The sequence below is a fragment of the Electrophorus electricus genome, chromosome 7 (genome assembly GCF_013358815.1).
Source record: "Electrophorus electricus isolate fEleEle1 chromosome 7, fEleEle1.pri, whole genome shotgun sequence".
NCBI lineage: Eukaryota > Metazoa > Chordata > Actinopteri > Gymnotiformes > Gymnotidae > Electrophorus > Electrophorus electricus.
The window spans coordinates 23,813,361-23,829,764 of NC_049541.1; the positions used below are offsets into that span (position 1 = coordinate 23,813,361).

Sequence of the window (16,404 nt, forward strand, 5' to 3'; positions counted from 1 at the left end):
GTGGACCCCACGCTGACTGACCGTGACGCTCGTCACACCTTGTTGCGACAGAGACATCAGAGGTGTGACTGTCCGGCCTTCGCACAAGGAGTGCTCTGCAGGCGAGCCTTTAATGTGTAAGAGAGTGGCTGAGAGCGCTGTCTTCCATGACTATGCTGTCTGTGTCTTTGTGGCTTTGGCGAGAGACCGGGAGAGCTTTGTTACAGTACACCAGGGGAAAAATTACTGAAGGCAAGATATAGTTTTTAAGTAATTTATCGCATTTGCTGTTAAATAAAACAATTTAAATAGGCTTATTGTGTTTAGATGTCTTCTGAATCCTCATAACTTTTAAAGATAGATCACAATAGTTACATACATTAATAATTACCTTTTTAAAATAATGTAGAAAATCCCCCCATTGCATTCACAACAAAACGAATCTACCTCATTGCTAAAAAGATCTATCATTAGGGAATTTACAAATGCAAATGGGAAATCCTGTGTGATTGCTGTTTATAGTTTAATCCGTTCTTAATTCCATCCTGAAAGGAACCCATACAGTTGTTTGGACAACAAAGGCCACAACCACACACCCCTTCCCTTTGATGTTGTCAAGTTTAACACCACACACAAAAACGAATGTTAATGTTTCGGACAACCTGTGAGACTTCTCTTCTGTTGTTGTGGGTGAACTGATGTTTAATTCAGGTTCAGAAAATTTTGTTCTAATCGTATAGCCTTTCATAAGTGAAAGCAGCTGAGTGATACAAAATGTAACTCAGAAAGTTTACTTTTACACACCTGTGGCCAAATGAGATATTGTGAAGGAATGTTGACAGCTCTCAGCTACATGTATAAGTTCAATAATAATGAATAACTAATTCATAATGAATAAATGATGCAGTAATAACTGATACCTTATTGTGTGGCTACCAAATATAATTATAGCCTACACTTTCCACTCTTGGTAAACATTGGTTAGTCAATTCATTTCTGAGCAAGAGCATATTCCGCAAGTAATTATAAGCATAGAGGAGCAAATGGATATGAATGGATATAAGCGAATTGATACGAAAATATAACTGTAACCTGTATCCGGACAATGAAGTGGCTTTATCTCTCTTGATCTCCCATCTTCATTGATGCTTATTGGTCTCAGTAATGTACAGTACATTCTCCATGCTAAACTGAATATAATCGAATCGAATTAGATGTGTAAGAGTTAATTTGACCCTTTAAGTTTTTACCAAGACAACCATCTCTCAGCAAACACTGAAAAATGTTTTTTCAGGCCTGCTAACATGCTCCTTTTAATACCATAAATATTTTAACAAAAAGACACGGAGATAGTAAAGGCCATCATCATCATCATCATTATTATTATTATTATTAAGATATCTAAGCTATCTATGAAACACAACATACGAAAACTATATAAAACCAAATCTTTTCTATAAAAACATTTTCCAACTACTTATAGGTATTATTGCCTCATTGGTAGATAAAAGACTAAGCTACATAGTCCACAGGTGTCGAGCTGGGAATGGCAATACAAGAATCCTTTACTAGGACAAAATGACTCAAATGGTCATGTCCAGACAAGCTATAGTTATATCTAAGTGGCTAAAAGATGGGTTTTTTAAATTATTGTCCGAATTAATTCGGTGTGTGAAAGAGCTTGTGTATTCAATTTAGAAGAAATCCCCATTTTCTAGAGAAAATTATGAACTCATAAATTCGAGGGTTAAGGTCGTGGCCTCCAGGGATATCCAGGTGTGGTGTCTCTAGTTGTAGAAATCCGAATGAGTAACAGAATTCCTGTTAAGTGTGTCCGTTGCTGATAACTTTTTTTTGTGCTTAAAGGTTTGTTTTGTGTAAAATATTATGTGCCTTCTGGCGCCTTCTACCAAGGCCTCCACATGGTTCTGGAGTAGGTAATCATGGCTGTGTTCCGTCCCTCCTCAGCTGGGGCACTCGATTCGCTGTCGGTTTCCTCTAAATCGGAGGAAGAACAGAAATCTTCAGTGGAGGTCGTGGAGGAGGTCGGGGAGAAGGCAGCGGGTAGGCTGGGCACACTTTGACCTCCAGGTGAGCTCAGAACGGGGCTCAGCACCTCTCCTACTGGGCACGCTCCATTACAAGACGCTGGGTCGGACATAAGATCCAGGAACATGTCCTGAAGATGATCCTCGTTTAACGGCATGCATTCCAACAGGTGGTTAAGCAGTTCTGCCGCTACCACGGCATCGATTCCCGGACACGTCGACACAAACGTATGCACTTCGTGCATGCACTGGATGTAGCCGGCGGCGAACCTCTCACTGGCCTCGCGACTCATAGTGTCAGCTTCTGTAGTCGAAACGTGCATATTTACAAATGAGCAGAAATGATACATTTCCAGTAATGCAATACTATAGGACCTCGAGAGCCTAGCACATCTTACCTTGGGAGCGATTACGCAGAATGTTCTCAACGCGTTTCACCGTTAGTTCAAGTACTTCTGCATTCTCCATCTTTGCCTGCATCTGCACATCAAGAGGGGCAATTACTATCTGTCTAAGATATATTATATAACCATTTAAACATTTTAACCTGTCCTGCACGGAGACGACCTGCAGTTACCGTGATTAAAGCAAAAGATAAACAGAGAGACATAAGATTCTTACTTCGGCATCCGCGAGAAGGTTCCGGAGCTCTTGTAAGCTTTCGTTGATGCGCGCACGCCTTTTCTTTTCCACCAGAGGCTTTCGCGTCTATAAACGAACGAAAGTGCGTCTATTAATTACAGTCCTTCACGCTACTTCATATTCCATTGCTAGCTACAAGGCACAGCCTTTGATGGACCTACCTTTCTGTCACCTTCGATGCCGACGTATTCATCCTCTTCCGGACTGAAACCGTTTTTACCGTGGCGAGCCGCGGGGGCCATGACAAAACTGGGTTCGGTCACCACCGAACCGGTTCCTTCGCCTCGCAAGTGTTTTATTGTGCGAGAGCGCGCGTGTTGTGAGCCTTATGCACAATCCCAATGAGACGTGCTGTTCACTGCCGTGAAGCCCGAGTATGGTTATATAGTACCGCATTTACATAACAATTAGATATCCGCGTGCACTAGCCAGAGCGCAACAGGGCCTTGGTCCCACTGGCCAATCAGCACCCAGTCCTTTGTCTCGGGTTGCACTGGCGGCGGAGCGCTGAGCACAAACTGCTACAGTGAATCAGTTGTTTGGTTTGCGTTGTCGACTGTAGAGATTTCCCGGATAAGTGAACGTTTGACTTATTTATAGCATTTACCTTTTGCGCTCGACTTTTAAAATAGTTATTAAAGGGCTCTTGGTGGAATTGTGAGGGTAGCAACAACTTTTGAACATAAAAGAAAATATTATTTTTTAATACAGTTTTACAGTCGTATGGGCCATTCCAATGCATAAGATGAAAGCAGCATTTTAAGTCTCTATTCTGTAAACAAACATGCAAAGAGCAACATTAAATATTATTTGTTCCCATAAAATGTTGATCACGAGAGCTGTTGGTTTACAGACCACAAATTACTGTCTTTGTTTAAATAAGCACATAGCTGCTTCTTCAAATCAACGTTGGACAACCACCTATCAGTTTTGTTTTTATTTTTAATGACTTATTGCGACGCACATGTTAATCAATTACCAATTCAACCTTCACCCTTCCGCCCGATAACTTTTCACCCTTCTCACAGCGTGCCACAATGAACGTTTCGGGGCGCGGGGTCGCGGATGTAACACGATGCCGACAGTTGGCAGCTGCAGGCGACGGCGTGCCAAATAGAATAGCGCGAGGGGCTCCAGTCTTCAGAGAGCGACAGGTGTTCGGCTGGCGCCTTACTGGCCTCCGCAGGCTGCAGATTTGTGAATTGTACGGGACGTTATGCAGTACAATGTCTTGTTCCATTCACTACATAATGAGTAGTGGACTTTTCTGCCAATCACTAATTTGTTTGTAAGTATAGTCATATAAAATCTCTGTACTTAAAATCCCCCCCCCCCCCCCCATTCTTATGTTAAGACAGATTGTATGCCTGCTCTGGTTTTGAGCACAATTGACCAATCTGGTATGTTGGTCTGAGCATTTAACCTGGCATATGAGTTTTTTTGTCGAGGGAGAATTGTTATGTAGATTATATTAATGTTTGTGTTTATTTTCGTAGACTGAGAGTCTTATTGAGTTAGAGCCCTCACAGTTTTTGAGTTGTGCCTGGATGTTACACCAGTGGTCAAAGACATTTCTTTGAGATATACATGTGGGTGTCTGTGTCAGAGAAAGAGAGAGAGAGAACTTTGAAGTGGGCCACATGCCTTCCCCATGAGAGATCTCTTCTGCTCTCTTCTTAGAACGTGCATGTGTAAGAGCAGCTGGTCTATTCTACTGCCTTTTGTTTTGTTGGCGCATGAGCCGATTGCTCCAAAAAGTGATTTGCTAGCCAGGATTTTCACTTGCAATATAAATATTACTTTCCTAATAGTACTAGCAATGAGAGTGCTTTTGGTTAATGTACATCAGGTTTCTTTATTCGGGAAGCCGTGCTTCACGAGGACCTTCAGGATGAAGACCCCCAGAGAGACTGCTGGCCCACAGTTATGGCCCTATTAATGAAAGCTATGTCTGTGAGATTTTTATATTTCTTCCTTTGAGAATTCAAATTTTACACACACACACACACACACACACACACACAAAATACATTAAATATATGATCTGCAGTAAACTAACAGATTAAAATCAATATGATGATGGTTCAGGATAAATTATGCCCCTCAGTTCAGTGTTGGGTTGAACTGAAAATAAACATTAATTTCAAATTTAAAAGCCTTAATGGTTTCATTTAAAACAACCAAAACCAAACCTCAAAATCCCACCTTTAACTTCATGATGGTGGACCTATTGCTTTTAATATAAGTAACCAGAGCTGACTAATGCAGCCTCTCAGTATAACATCTTTGACAATGCATCCCCATTTCTTTGAACTTTTGGCCATGGGTTTGACTGTTTGACAGAGGGCTGTTCATTCTAGGCCTACTTTATTTTTTAATGGACGTCAATAATTCGTAACCAGAACCAAGACAGGTCTTCATACTCAACCCATTAATTCACAGGGGTACTTGCAGTGGTCAGTGTGAGTTTGTTTAAAAACATATGCACGCATAAAAATTCATTTTCAAAGACATTATCATGGACATTCTTTTTTGGTAGATTAGGATTTTAAAATGTGTTTCACTTATCGCTGTGTAGAAAGTCAGAGTCATTCCAAATGCAAATATTAATGCCAAACATTTATTTATTAATAATGGGTTAATAGGCTTACATACAACATAGAGGTCACAAGCTCTACAATATGAATTAGCCAGCTAATAAAGAGCTAGCCCTGAATATGACTTAATTGAATAAATTACAGTGTTAATCCAATAAATAACAGGAAGATTAATAAGGGCCTTCTACATTCAGGCTACAGTGGCTTTACTTCAGACAGGAAGCAATGAGGTTCGAAAAAGACAGCTATTCTGGACCAGAACCACCTCCCACATACTCACCAACAAGCATATCTATAAGATACATAGTAGAGGAGGGTCTACCACAGACAGCATACACACACACACACATGCTTAGTGCATACACACTCATGCGCAAAATGTGGTGAAAATAAGATCACTCAAACACAGAGAATGTAAGCATGTACAAACTTGCACCTTTCACAGGAAGTGATAGGTATGTGTATATGGTATACATTACAGCATGAAAATAATAACATGTAATGTATACACTGCACAAGACTAATGTACACACACCCTATTAATGAGCACAAACTCTCACCAGGGCCTCCACATTTCCAGAGTTGTCAGGTGTGGGCTCTCAGTGGGATGTGGCCTGCTCATGGGGGGGGTGCCATGGTTTTTAATGGGTGGGGCTGCTCTAGTACCCATGGCAGGGGAGGCGGGGCATGACCTCAAACTGTCTACCTCGTTTACATGGATACAGACATGGTCACTATGGCTGTAGGGGCCACTAGTAAAGCAGGGTTTGGGATGCTGAGACCCATCAGTAGCTGCTCTGGGCAAAGACTTGAGCAGATGGTTAAGGAGGCGAGAGCCAAGTGTTTTGTCCATCCAGTCACAAGAGAGCAGCAGGTTGTGAACTTCATGCATACACTGTATGTATCCGGTGCTGTATCTCTGCTGGGCCTCGGAGTCCAATATTGGCTCTGCTGAAAAGAAAGGCAGCATACAGAAACAAAATTCATTCATCTATTTCTCCTGCTAATAAGCACAATATGTGCTGTTTCATAACTTTAATGTGCTCATTATGTACATAACATTTTCTTGAACTCCAGCTTCTTTCAAAACCTAATCTCAATGATTTCTGTTGTTTTTCAGTAGCAATAATGACACATGCTGGTAGCTTCGCGAAACTGCAATCTATTCATTTACATTTACATTTTACATTTACATTAATTCTCAGTTAAGGCTTAATCGTGAGATAGCGTCACGCGAAGACACAAAATTTGAGCTTGGGCTGGGTTTAGAGTGCACTCACCACTAACTTTATTCCTCTGTATGTTCTGTAGGTGTTTAACAGTCATCTCCAGAATGTCGGCCTTTTCCAATTTTGATTGCTGTTTATGGGTAACAGCATACGTTAAAACACGGGGATAGTCTGGCATACAGTTCAAACATCCTGCACTTAAAATGGCGTGAAAACATTTCTTAAAGGTTTGCTGAAGTTCAGTGATATGAATGAAAAGTGTCGTAATTAATTTTTAATATGTTAAAATAGACTTACATCAAGTCTAAAGACTCCAACCACCGTCTCTCTTAGCTGATCCAGACAATGGTTTATCCTCTCCCGTCTTTTCCTTTCTATTAACGGTTTTCTCAGCTGAAAAGATGAACAAAAGTCAGGGAACAAGAAATGAAGTATGGAGACTCAATGGCATCACACAAGTCAAGAGATGCGGGGAAAACTTTCCAGGGAGCCTACCTTCCTCTCTTCTTTGGCGTTCGGGTGTCTCTCTGTGTCCTGGCTAAAATTCGTCGCGGTCATTTTCCGTAGTTTTAACGTAAAACTGAACCACAGCCTTTATATCCAACAACCAGCGAACTGTTTCCTTTCTGGGGTCTCTGTTGATGTTCTTAAGGCCCTCCGCGCTGCGCATGCCTCTTATTTATAGTGCGACAATTAGCATTTGAATACGCGATCGCTTTGGCTGAGGTATTTTCCCACACGCGGGGCCGCGCTCCCCACATCGCTCACAACTGACAGGTCACCGCCTCTATTCAATACATAAGCTCCAACTTCTCTCTCTCTCTCTCTCTCTCTCTCTCTCTCTCTCTCTCTCTCTCTCTCTCTCTCTCTCTTTCTCTCTCTCTCTCTCTCTCTCTCTCTCTCTCTCTCTCTCTCTAACACACACACACACACACAAACGACAGATGTTCAGCCTGGAACCATTTCTCCTTCTTCGCCCCTGAGAGAAACTACGTATTCACCCGGTGCGTCATACGACGCCGGAGCATGTCCCCTTGGGAACCTGGCATTCCCAGGAACGAACAAGGGCGTGCGGCTACAGGCCAGTCACCAGGGACCCGGTAACCATTCACACCCTGTGTTCACGAGTCTTTTGTCGTCTACCTGATCCGGGCGAAACCAATCTCAATTCCTACAGCATACAAAAAAGCATCCTGAGTCATTGTCAAGTGGGTGTATGGATGCAGCTGTGCAGGCACTGTAAAGAGAACAGCTATCTATAAAACGAAGCTTCATTCCTTTTATCTTACACGATTTTAGGATGTTTCAAGATATTAAAAATACCATACTAGCTACATATCAGCTTCTAAATATTTTACAAATTATAAAATTGTTGGTAATACGTAGAAACCTAAAAGTTTTCATTGTGCAGTTTTCTTTGCCCTTTCACCCGCCGACGTGTGACAGACCTACTACTGGAAATGTAGATTTGCTTTAGATGCCATACGTAAGCTGTACGGCATAAAGTTGACATCTGCGGTCAACTTTCCCCATTCTTCTACAATCAAACGGCGAGTGCGAGCAGATGTCAGGGGGCCTCGCTCGGGCAGATGTCTCTTCGTTCTCGCCTTGGAATCCATCTCGAGCGCACCCTCAACTGACTTGAGCCACGCGAGTGCCAGGCGAGCGCACAAACGTGGGAAATTCGGTCGGACAAAGGCACGCATTGATCCGCACCTAATTAGCGTGAAAGAGGGAGTGACCTCGCGCCTGGAAGAAGGGGGGACTAGGAAGTGTCCAGTGCAGTGGGCAGCAGGTGTACAATGTCGAGAGTAGGCGGCGGAGGGTAGAGGGATGAGTGGGGGAGGGGGAGAGGTCAGTGTTCAAGTGTTTGGTCTTGTTGCCCCTGTACAACTGGTTACTGGTGTGTGTGTGTGTGTGTGTGCGTGTGCGTGTGCGTGTGTATGTATAAGAGCAGGGACGGGTAAGTGGCAGGTGCTGTTTTGATAGCAGTTGTGCTGAGAAAAACATTCTTTGAAAGCACTTCACATTTAGTGAGTCCAGGAAAGCATGGCCTGCTAAACCGAGTCTATTTACAACAAAGACATACTGAACCATATCTTGACATATATATATATATATATATTTGTAAAATCATATGTCCACAGAATACAGATATATCAAATGACATGCCTGTGTTAGACATATAGCCATTGTAATCTTTATATTGTGTTCACTAAAGCTTAACAAGCCAAAAACCATTTTAATTTTTGGTCTAAATCAAAAAAATGTAAAACAGTAGTAAAACCGGAATAGTAATCCAGATGGATTAATGCACGCATTGATCCGTACATTAGTATAGGTGCACAGGAAACATAACTGCGTTTCATTAAATTGGCTGGTGTACTGCCAAGACTTATTGTATACCACAGCTGTATACCAGCAACTTTATTAGAAACATTTAATGATAAGATATTAGAAACATCTTGTGAGTGCATAGATAAAGACTATAACCCCTCTGCTGTCATAGTTTGTGTTAGCGATCCTGTAGCATTTAATTAATGAAGTTTCTCACCCCTAGACTCTTGTTGGGTGGACTGTTTTGCGTGGTCAACTGGACAAGCACGTGGACAAGCATGCATAAACTGTGGACCGCTACATACTCACAAATTAGAACTTGTGTACCAGTTACACTGCTCCTATTTCATTTCGCCTTTTAACGTTTCTTTTCGAACCTTGCTAGTAAAGAATATAATCTCCTACATGAACTCCCGACTGGACCAAAACGTCGCTTTGAAGCACGAAAATCACGTTTTAAATTCACTGTAAGCGCTGCTAAGAGCGCACGCAAAGGGAAAAGAAAAGCTTCCCCAGAGAGCTTTTCAGACAGACGCTGTGGGTGAAGCAGTGCGAGCGCTTTCATCTTATTATAGACCACCATCTGGTCACTCGTCGGACTGATTCAAAGATCGTGGGGGAACAATAACTTACAAAGGCGCCTTTTCATCGTATTCGCTGGTTGCACGTGGGGCCTGCCTACGGTTAAGAATAACGACAGCGTTGCTAATAACTATACGCGTGGCTGCAGGCTGGAGATAAATCGTTTTTCCACTCATTAATGAGAATATCCTCCACGCTTAAATTTTTTTTTATATATACATTTTCCTGAATTTATCCCGCGTCACATAAACTAATTAGATCAAATAATCCTGAATAAATTAAACTGACAAATTAGACCTTAATTATTTACTGAAATGCTCATTAAAGAGCATTCATCGCTTTTTAATGATAAATACACTTAGGATAATCTGTTTTTCAGTCTATCACTACATTCTACACCGTAGGCTACAGCACCTTTGCACAGGATGTCTCACTTTAAACATTTCTACCATATTTATTTTTTATGACATGTAGTTCATCTTAAGGCTCTAAAGTTTTATATTTTATAATTTGATTTAAGACAACTATCAGTAAGTTGTTGAGCCATATTATTTTCTTGGGGTGCACTGGTCATCCTGCAAATACAAATGGTCAGTCATGCTCTCTTAGAGGTTATGATAAGTTTTTATGTAATACAATCATTAGTAATTGTGCACAGGGCTTCAGTATTCATGAAGTGTACTGGCATTTTCGCTTCATCTTTAACTTCTAATGAATAATAAATTGATGTATGCAACTGAGAGTAATCAAAGCCTGCTTAAATCTACGTGTGAACTACATAGGAACACAACTATTAGCATAGCAGTAAAGAAATAAAGTAGCACTCAATAAAAAAAAACAACATTTGAAAGTATTCGGATCCCCTTTTATTTTAGGGTCCTCTTATTGCTCTTAACAGTGTTTCCACATAAATATCTTTAGGCTCCCTCTCCTTCTTTCTGGATGTTCTAATAAAAGTCTAAACAAACTTCAGTTAGTTCAGAATATGGTAATAGGCCTTACAAGAACCAGGAAGTTTGATCATATTATCCTGGTATTATTGACACTGCATTGGCTGTCCGTGAAATTCTGTAGCGTTTACAAAATGTTGTTACTGATATGTAAGGCTCTACATGGCCTTCTTCTTCAGTATCTAAGTGAACGTATTTCCTATTATAAACCATCATGCCCAATTAGAGTACCGAATGTGCGGAGAACAGCGAGATTTATTAGGGCAAATCCAGAGTCATACTCCAGTAGACCAGGGTCATAGGGCCAACATAGAGAGTTTGAGAATACATGATAAACAAGCAAACAAAAGCACACGAAGGCAAATAGGGGAAGCAGGTTATAACAGAGGCTAGGAAAAACTTAGAGACTAAGAAACACGAAGGATAGGATAAAAGTACAGACTAGGATACACGGAGTCCACACACAAACTAGACTTCCACTACAAATACGGGTTTTCATAGACATACAGACAATGAACAGTCCAGACACAGGGAACAAGACAGGGTTTAAATACATTAACTTAACAAGGCTAGAAATGAGGAACAGGTGAAAGTAATGACAGGTGTGGAAAACCAAACGAGGGGCGGAGAAAACGAAGCTAAGGAATGAAACCAAAACGATACACAAGACAGGGAAACCATGGACCATGGAAGCAAGGAGGGACCAACCGTGACACTAGGTTGAAAGCTTATTTGTCAGGATTCTGTAAATTAGTTATCATGTTAGATGGTAACTAAAATGGTGCAGATTGAGAATAAATAAAGTGAGTCCTTAAGAGTATTGTGTGTGGTGGAGCCCTACCTGGATAAGTCACAAAAACACACATCCCTTAAATACATAGCATTTAAAACACACATACCCAAATATCCTAGAATGTCTCTATTACATACTATAACTTAATAATTACTTATTTACTTAATTTTGAATTAGGTATGATGTTTGATTATCAGTGTGTTATTTATTCATCTGTTTCTCTTCCTCTCACCTGCTTTCTCTTTCCCTCTCTTCCTTTCCTCCTCTTTCCGGCTCTCTGCACATCCTTATTCTGTTAGGTTGGGACGATGTGGGTGGAGTGTGAGGATTGGTGTGGGACAAGAGCCGGTGCACCGCTACATTAATATAATGCACTATGTACTATTATATAAGGTCATTACCTGAATCAGATTTAAAGGGAAAATGCAGTGTTGTCCTCAAAGTTGGGCTGTGGTGTTGCCGTTCAGATAAAAATGGTGCTGATCTTGGGGTTTATGGACATAAGAGAATAAAGGTAAACCAAGACGTGGGTGCTGTCGTCTTGCTGCTTTCGTGAGTTCAAGCAAGTTTGCCGTCGGGTTTGAGCCCTCATGTCCGTGCTCCCTTCTGGCACTCCCCTTTTAATGAAGCTGCTATAGCTAGTTCTGCAAGAATCCCTGCTCTTCTCTGTTGATCATATATACCTATCCAGTGCATGCCAAACACAGTTAACCAAGCCCGTTTCTTTTTCTCTGCTGAGATGTACAACTTCCTCTCTTGTCTCTGATGCTGATGCAAGCTTGACCTTGAAGAGGTTTCCTGGTCATCTACCCTTCGGACCAACCTGACTACTTTGGAGCCTCCAGCTGTACCTGATTGGCTCATTTGCTTGGGCCACGTGCTCGTCTGATGAGATTAAATTAATAGTCGATCAGCACTGCCATTGGCTCTCCTCCTAAACTGTGTTTAGATGTTTCCTGAATGGAACCTGACTGGAAGTACTAATTGTTTCTCACCAAATCTGACAAACATTTGTTGGTCATTTCTGAAGTTGTATAAGATACTTTTATAAGATGTATAGCAAGTTAAAAGCAATGTTATTCATCATGTGTTGATTAGTTTGTCATCCGGTGTTGACCAGAGGAGGATAGGTTCTTCCTTTAAGCCTTGGTTCCTCTCAAGGTTTCTTACTCTTGTTCTCAGGGACCTTTTCCTTCCCACTGTTGCCTTGGCTTGCTCCTTTGGGGATTGGACCTGGAGTATGTTTACAGTTAATTTCTGTAAAGCTGCTTTGTGACAAACGTTGTAAATAGCACCATAAAAAATAAAATTGAATTGGAAAGACTGCTCCTTCTCCAGTTAAATCACTTTTGGCCTCCAGTTTTTGTGCCCTGTCAGTTGCTGTACACTAATTTCATTGACTGTAGTTCTGGGAGATTTTTGCTGTACCATTGTAGTAATACAGATGTGATTTACATTTATGGCATTTGGCTGATGCTTTTATCCAAAGCAACTTTCAATTCTGACTGAACACACCTTGAGCAATTGAGGGTTAAGGGCCTTGCTCAGGGGCCCTCTCTGTGATGCAACATATCCAGGTAAGGACTGGCACCCATTCATTTGCTGTTGTTATAAGCTTGTGGCTTATGGAATCATTCTTGTCACTGCTCTGTGGCTATCCCGGGATGATGTTTTGTGTACACTCAGTTTGTGAATACACAATGTCCAGGACTATATTGCAGACAAAATGTGCTTAATTTTCCTTGTCACAATCTTGCCTTTGTATCCTCCAAGCAATCTATCTCCTAAATATTAGACAGGTCACCATAATCTCTGTCCTGAAACAAAAACATACATGTACCAACTTTTTTCAACTTTTTTGCAATGCCTACTATTGTTCCTTTGCTAATTATAATACATTATCTGTCTACACTAATTTTAACTGCAAGAATATGTGAAAGCAGTCAGTGCTAAGTTATTTTTCAGCATCTATGTATTTTTTCCTTCCAAGGTGCTAGCAGTTTGTGTCTGAGCCTGTAGTTTGGTTTCATCTGGAAAGAAAACTTAAAAACCTACTAATCTGTGCAGGAATGTTATCGTGAGCCTGAAATTCAGATGTACTTGTCTGTAGGTTGATGCACGTACAGTTATATTGGACTTTCCCTGTTTATCTGGTCAACAGGTGGCAGTAAAACACAGCTGGATGTTGGATAAAGCTTGAACCACGGCCTGAAGGATGGTAATGATGCACAGAAAAATACACATGGAACAAATATGTAAAAAAAACACTTGTGTGAGTATTTAAACACTGATAAGGCACCAATATTTACTGCAATATTTAATCAGACAACTGGACACCACATCAATTTTTTAAGGAAAACAAAGGCTGCACAACATGTGTATATACGTCCACTGTATAGATCTAACCTGAAGGTCCTAAAGCACTAATGGGTGGAATGGTCTAACAAAAAGCAGCAAATTAAACACCCAAACAAAGCTTGATAATACAAACAAAGATGAGGGGACAATAAATATCCTCTTTCATTTACCACAATCATAACCCAATGATTAAAAATATGTGGTATGCAAATTTATTTTTATAAGAGCAATGGTACCCGTTAAAAGCATTTTTGCCAAATAAGGCAATAGGCACAACCTATATAAATTATGACACTGTATAGCTAATACAGTAATATGACATCTTAAGCCATACTGGCAGGCTATTTCCCCAGTTAGGCTAAGCACAAGTGCAGACACACAAACCCACACAAACCCACACTGCGTCATACGGCAACCTCTCGTTGTCGGGCCACATTCAAACTAGCCTGAAATATTGGCCGTCATTGGCCAGCCAACACTAATGACATACTGTCATCAAAATAATTTACTGAAATCAGTTAAAAGCATGTCAGAGGCTGACAGAACTGTGGAAGAACAGAGCAAAGGTACTCAAGAGGGACTACACCTGAGGCTGTCCCATTATTAACTACACTGAACTGTGTCAGACTGACATTGGCACTGTTGCTCATCAAGGTAAAATGCTTTCATTACTCGCATTAAATACACTCTTGCTCCTTTCATATACTCTGTCTGTCTGCCTGAGTATCTCTGTGCACCTTTCACTCTTTTGTCCCCTCTTGTTGTCATTATTAATGCTTCATGTCTGCTTCTTTTACCTCTCTCTCTCTCTCTCTCTCTCTCTCTCTCTCTCTCTCTCTCGCTCTCTCTCTCACTTTCACTCTATCATTAGATTACATTACAGGTGGTGCAGCATCAGATCAGAATCTCCACCAGGTCAGAGTCAGGCAGTCTGATCTTCTGGCCTGCACTTGTTAGAGCTCGACTGTCTGGAGACTTGGTCTGAGTGGGTGGAGAGTCTACATGCAAACACACACACACACACACACACACACACACACAAAAAAAAAAAAAACAAAAAAAGCCTGAACCATATGAAATAACGCATTTAGAGTTTTAAAAAAAGGTTATCATGTTAATGGCTAAAATTAATTATACAAGACCAACAAGGTCTTCAATTCATATTTGCTCATTTGAATTTGGTCTAGATAAGGAGTTAAACACAATACACACTTTCTCTCTCTTCCCTCACCTGTCTTCCCTGTTTTTGCTCGTCCTGTGGGTGGCATGGCTCTGACCGCCTCGGGACTCCGCCCCGTCTGGGTGCTGCTGTCTCTGCCGGATGATTTAGAATGCAGGGACAGAAGAGGTGTGGAGGGCAGGGAGGAGAATGTGTCAGGGAGTGGCAGAGGAGAGGGGTGGAGCATGGAGGGTAGGGGCAGGGTGGCAGAGGAGAAAGGGAGAAGGGAGGCAGAGGAGGAGGAAGAGGTCATTGGCGATGGAAGAGGGAGAGAGGAGGCAGACAGGGGAGGAAAGGAGGGAGCGAGGGAGGAGGCGAGAGAGGGAGCGAGGGAGGAGGCGAGAGAGGGAGCGAGGGAGGAGGTGAGAGAGGGAGCGAGGGAGGAGGTGAGAGAGGGAGCGAGGGAGGAGGCGAGAGGGGGCGCGAGGGAGGAGGTGAGAGAGGGAGCGAGGGAGGAGGTGAGAGAGGGAGCGAGGGAGGAGGTGAGAGAGGGAGCGAGGGATGAAAGCGAAGCCGAGAATGAGGGGAGAGAAGCAGGAAGGTGTTCGACACTCTCTTTCCCTAGCAGCACGTCTGAAAACATAGTGACATGACAGTTAGAAGAGAAAGAATCACGCTGGGACACACACACTGAAAGAGTGGCTGGGAATGTATGTGGGAGTGTATGTGTGTGTACAACTGACTATGCGTGCACTCTTGCATGTACATGTGTGTGCATTTGCTTTTGTACATTTTCAGGACATTTGACCTGATAATGTATGAAACCCAGAGAAAACTACATGTAACCAGTTCTGTCAAGACCAGTAAAATTATGGTCCTGACAAGGTAAGTGCTTTTTGCAAAAGATATTTTTTTCTTGGTTCCAGAGGTTGAAGTTAGGATTAGGCTCAGAAATATCCCTATAATACACAGGTAGTACACAATATATACGTGAATTATGTATGACTTCAGCTAAAAACAATCTTGTGTGTATGAGTTTGTCTGTGTGTGTACTCACAAGTGCTGCCTTTCCAGCTGGGCATCTCTCTGCACTCTGTCTGCGAGGTCTGGCGGGAGTGCATCCCTGTTGCTATAGAGATAGAAGGTACAGAGCGGGCAGGGCGAAGTGGAGTGGAGTCTCGGCGTGAACGATGCTCCATGACTTTGATCATAGCCTTTTTCTCCAACAGCTGAGCATGGAGGTCCTTCATCCTTCAAATACATGAATGCAAATACCAACACACATATAAGTGCAAGGTTACATGTACATAATTCAGATGAGTAGGTGTGTATATTTTGTACGTGTGGATGTGTGTGTGTGGGCTGGCACCTGGTCTCTATGTCCTGACAGTGACGGCTGTGTGTTTTATCTTCTCCGTCATGTTGCCACAGACATCCGTCACTATAACTGCCACTGCGAGAATGCTGGATAATGGTAGTGTCCCTACACACATGCGCACACACACGTGCACACACACACATACACACACACACACACACACACACACACACACACACACACACACACACACACACACACACACACACATTAACCTTTCCCATTTCTTAATCATTTTGCTTGTTATTTAAATTCCTGCTTCACATTTCTTGTGCTCTTTACACATACTTATCCCATTTCAGAAAAAAAGTGTAAATAGACATATAACATGTTCAACAGCTAGCTGCATATC

The 16,404-nt window shown here is 41.8% G+C and overlaps 3 protein-coding genes across 4 annotated transcripts in view; all 3 read right to left on the reverse strand.

Moving 5' to 3' along the window:
• Positions 1–265: 265 nt before the first annotated feature.
• Positions 266–3,132, reverse strand: LOC113578967 (transcription cofactor HES-6-like). The gene is made up of 4 exons (XM_027012543.2): positions 2,831–3,132; positions 2,649–2,735; positions 2,426–2,507; positions 266–2,331 (listed from the first exon to the last, which is right to left on the reverse strand). Exons 1-4 carry the CDS (start codon positions 2,909–2,911, stop codon positions 1,886–1,888), a joined length of 696 nt encoding a protein of 231 aa, XP_026868344.2. The 5' UTR covers positions 2,912–3,132; the 3' UTR covers positions 266–1,885.
• A 2,143-nt stretch (positions 3,133–5,275) lies between these two features.
• On the reverse strand, positions 5,276–7,245 carry her8.2 (hairy-related 8.2). 2 transcript variants are annotated; one of them, XM_027012554.2, is made up of 4 exons: positions 6,991–7,245; positions 6,793–6,888; positions 6,547–6,625; positions 5,276–6,214 (listed from the first exon to the last, which is right to left on the reverse strand). In XM_027012554.2, the coding sequence occupies exons 1-4, from the start codon at positions 7,051–7,053 to the stop codon at positions 5,823–5,825; spliced, it is 630 nt and encodes a 209-aa protein (XP_026868355.2). In that variant the 5' UTR covers positions 7,054–7,245; the 3' UTR covers positions 5,276–5,822. The 2 variants fall into 2 exon arrangements, with proteins under 2 accessions (XP_026868355.2, XP_026868354.2); XM_027012553.2 differs by having other exon boundaries at positions 5,276–6,217.
• A 6,216-nt stretch (positions 7,246–13,461) lies between these two features.
• Positions 13,462–16,404, reverse strand: part of amotl1 (angiomotin like 1) — a 14,985-nt gene continuing 12,042 nt past the window's right edge. The window contains exons 8-12 of the mRNA XM_035528644.1: positions 16,044–16,157; positions 15,732–15,925; positions 15,241–15,307; positions 14,747–15,120; positions 13,462–14,513 (exon numbers count right to left, since the gene is read on the reverse strand). Coding sequence (XP_035384537.1) covers positions 14,410–14,513; positions 14,747–15,120; positions 15,241–15,307; positions 15,732–15,925; positions 16,044–16,157 — 853 coding nt within the window. The 3' untranslated portion in view covers positions 13,462–14,409. The remainder of the gene's footprint in view (positions 14,514–14,746; positions 15,121–15,240; positions 15,308–15,731; positions 15,926–16,043; positions 16,158–16,404) is intronic.

What these genes read in the sequence shown, in the direction of transcription:
- her8.2 (XM_027012553.2), bottom strand. Translation starts at nt 7,053, where the DNA reads ATGACCGCGACGAATTTTAGCCAGGACACAGAGAGACACCCGAACGCC. An exon ending in ACGCCAAAGAAGAGAGGAAG is followed by an intron (nt 6,889 to 6,990) that starts GTAGGCTCCCTG and finishes TCATCTTTTCAG; the next exon opens with CTGAGAAAACCGTTAATAGA. An exon ending in TTGGAGTCTTTAGACTTGAT is followed by an intron (nt 6,626 to 6,792) that starts GTAAGTCTATTT and finishes ACCCATAAACAG; the next exon opens with CAATCAAAATTGGAAAAGGC.
- LOC113578967 (XM_027012543.2), bottom strand. Translation starts at nt 2,911, where the DNA reads ATGGCCCCCGCGGCTCGCCACGGTAAAAACGGTTTCAGTCCGGAAGAG. An exon ending in GCATCGAAGGTGACAGAAAG is followed by an intron (nt 2,736 to 2,830) that starts GTAGGTCCATCA and finishes GTTCGTTTATAG; the next exon opens with ACGCGAAAGCCTCTGGTGGA. An exon ending in TCTGCGTAATCGCTCCCAAG is followed by an intron (nt 2,332 to 2,425) that starts GTAAGATGTGCT and finishes TTTCGACTACAG; the next exon opens with AAGCTGACACTATGAGTCGC.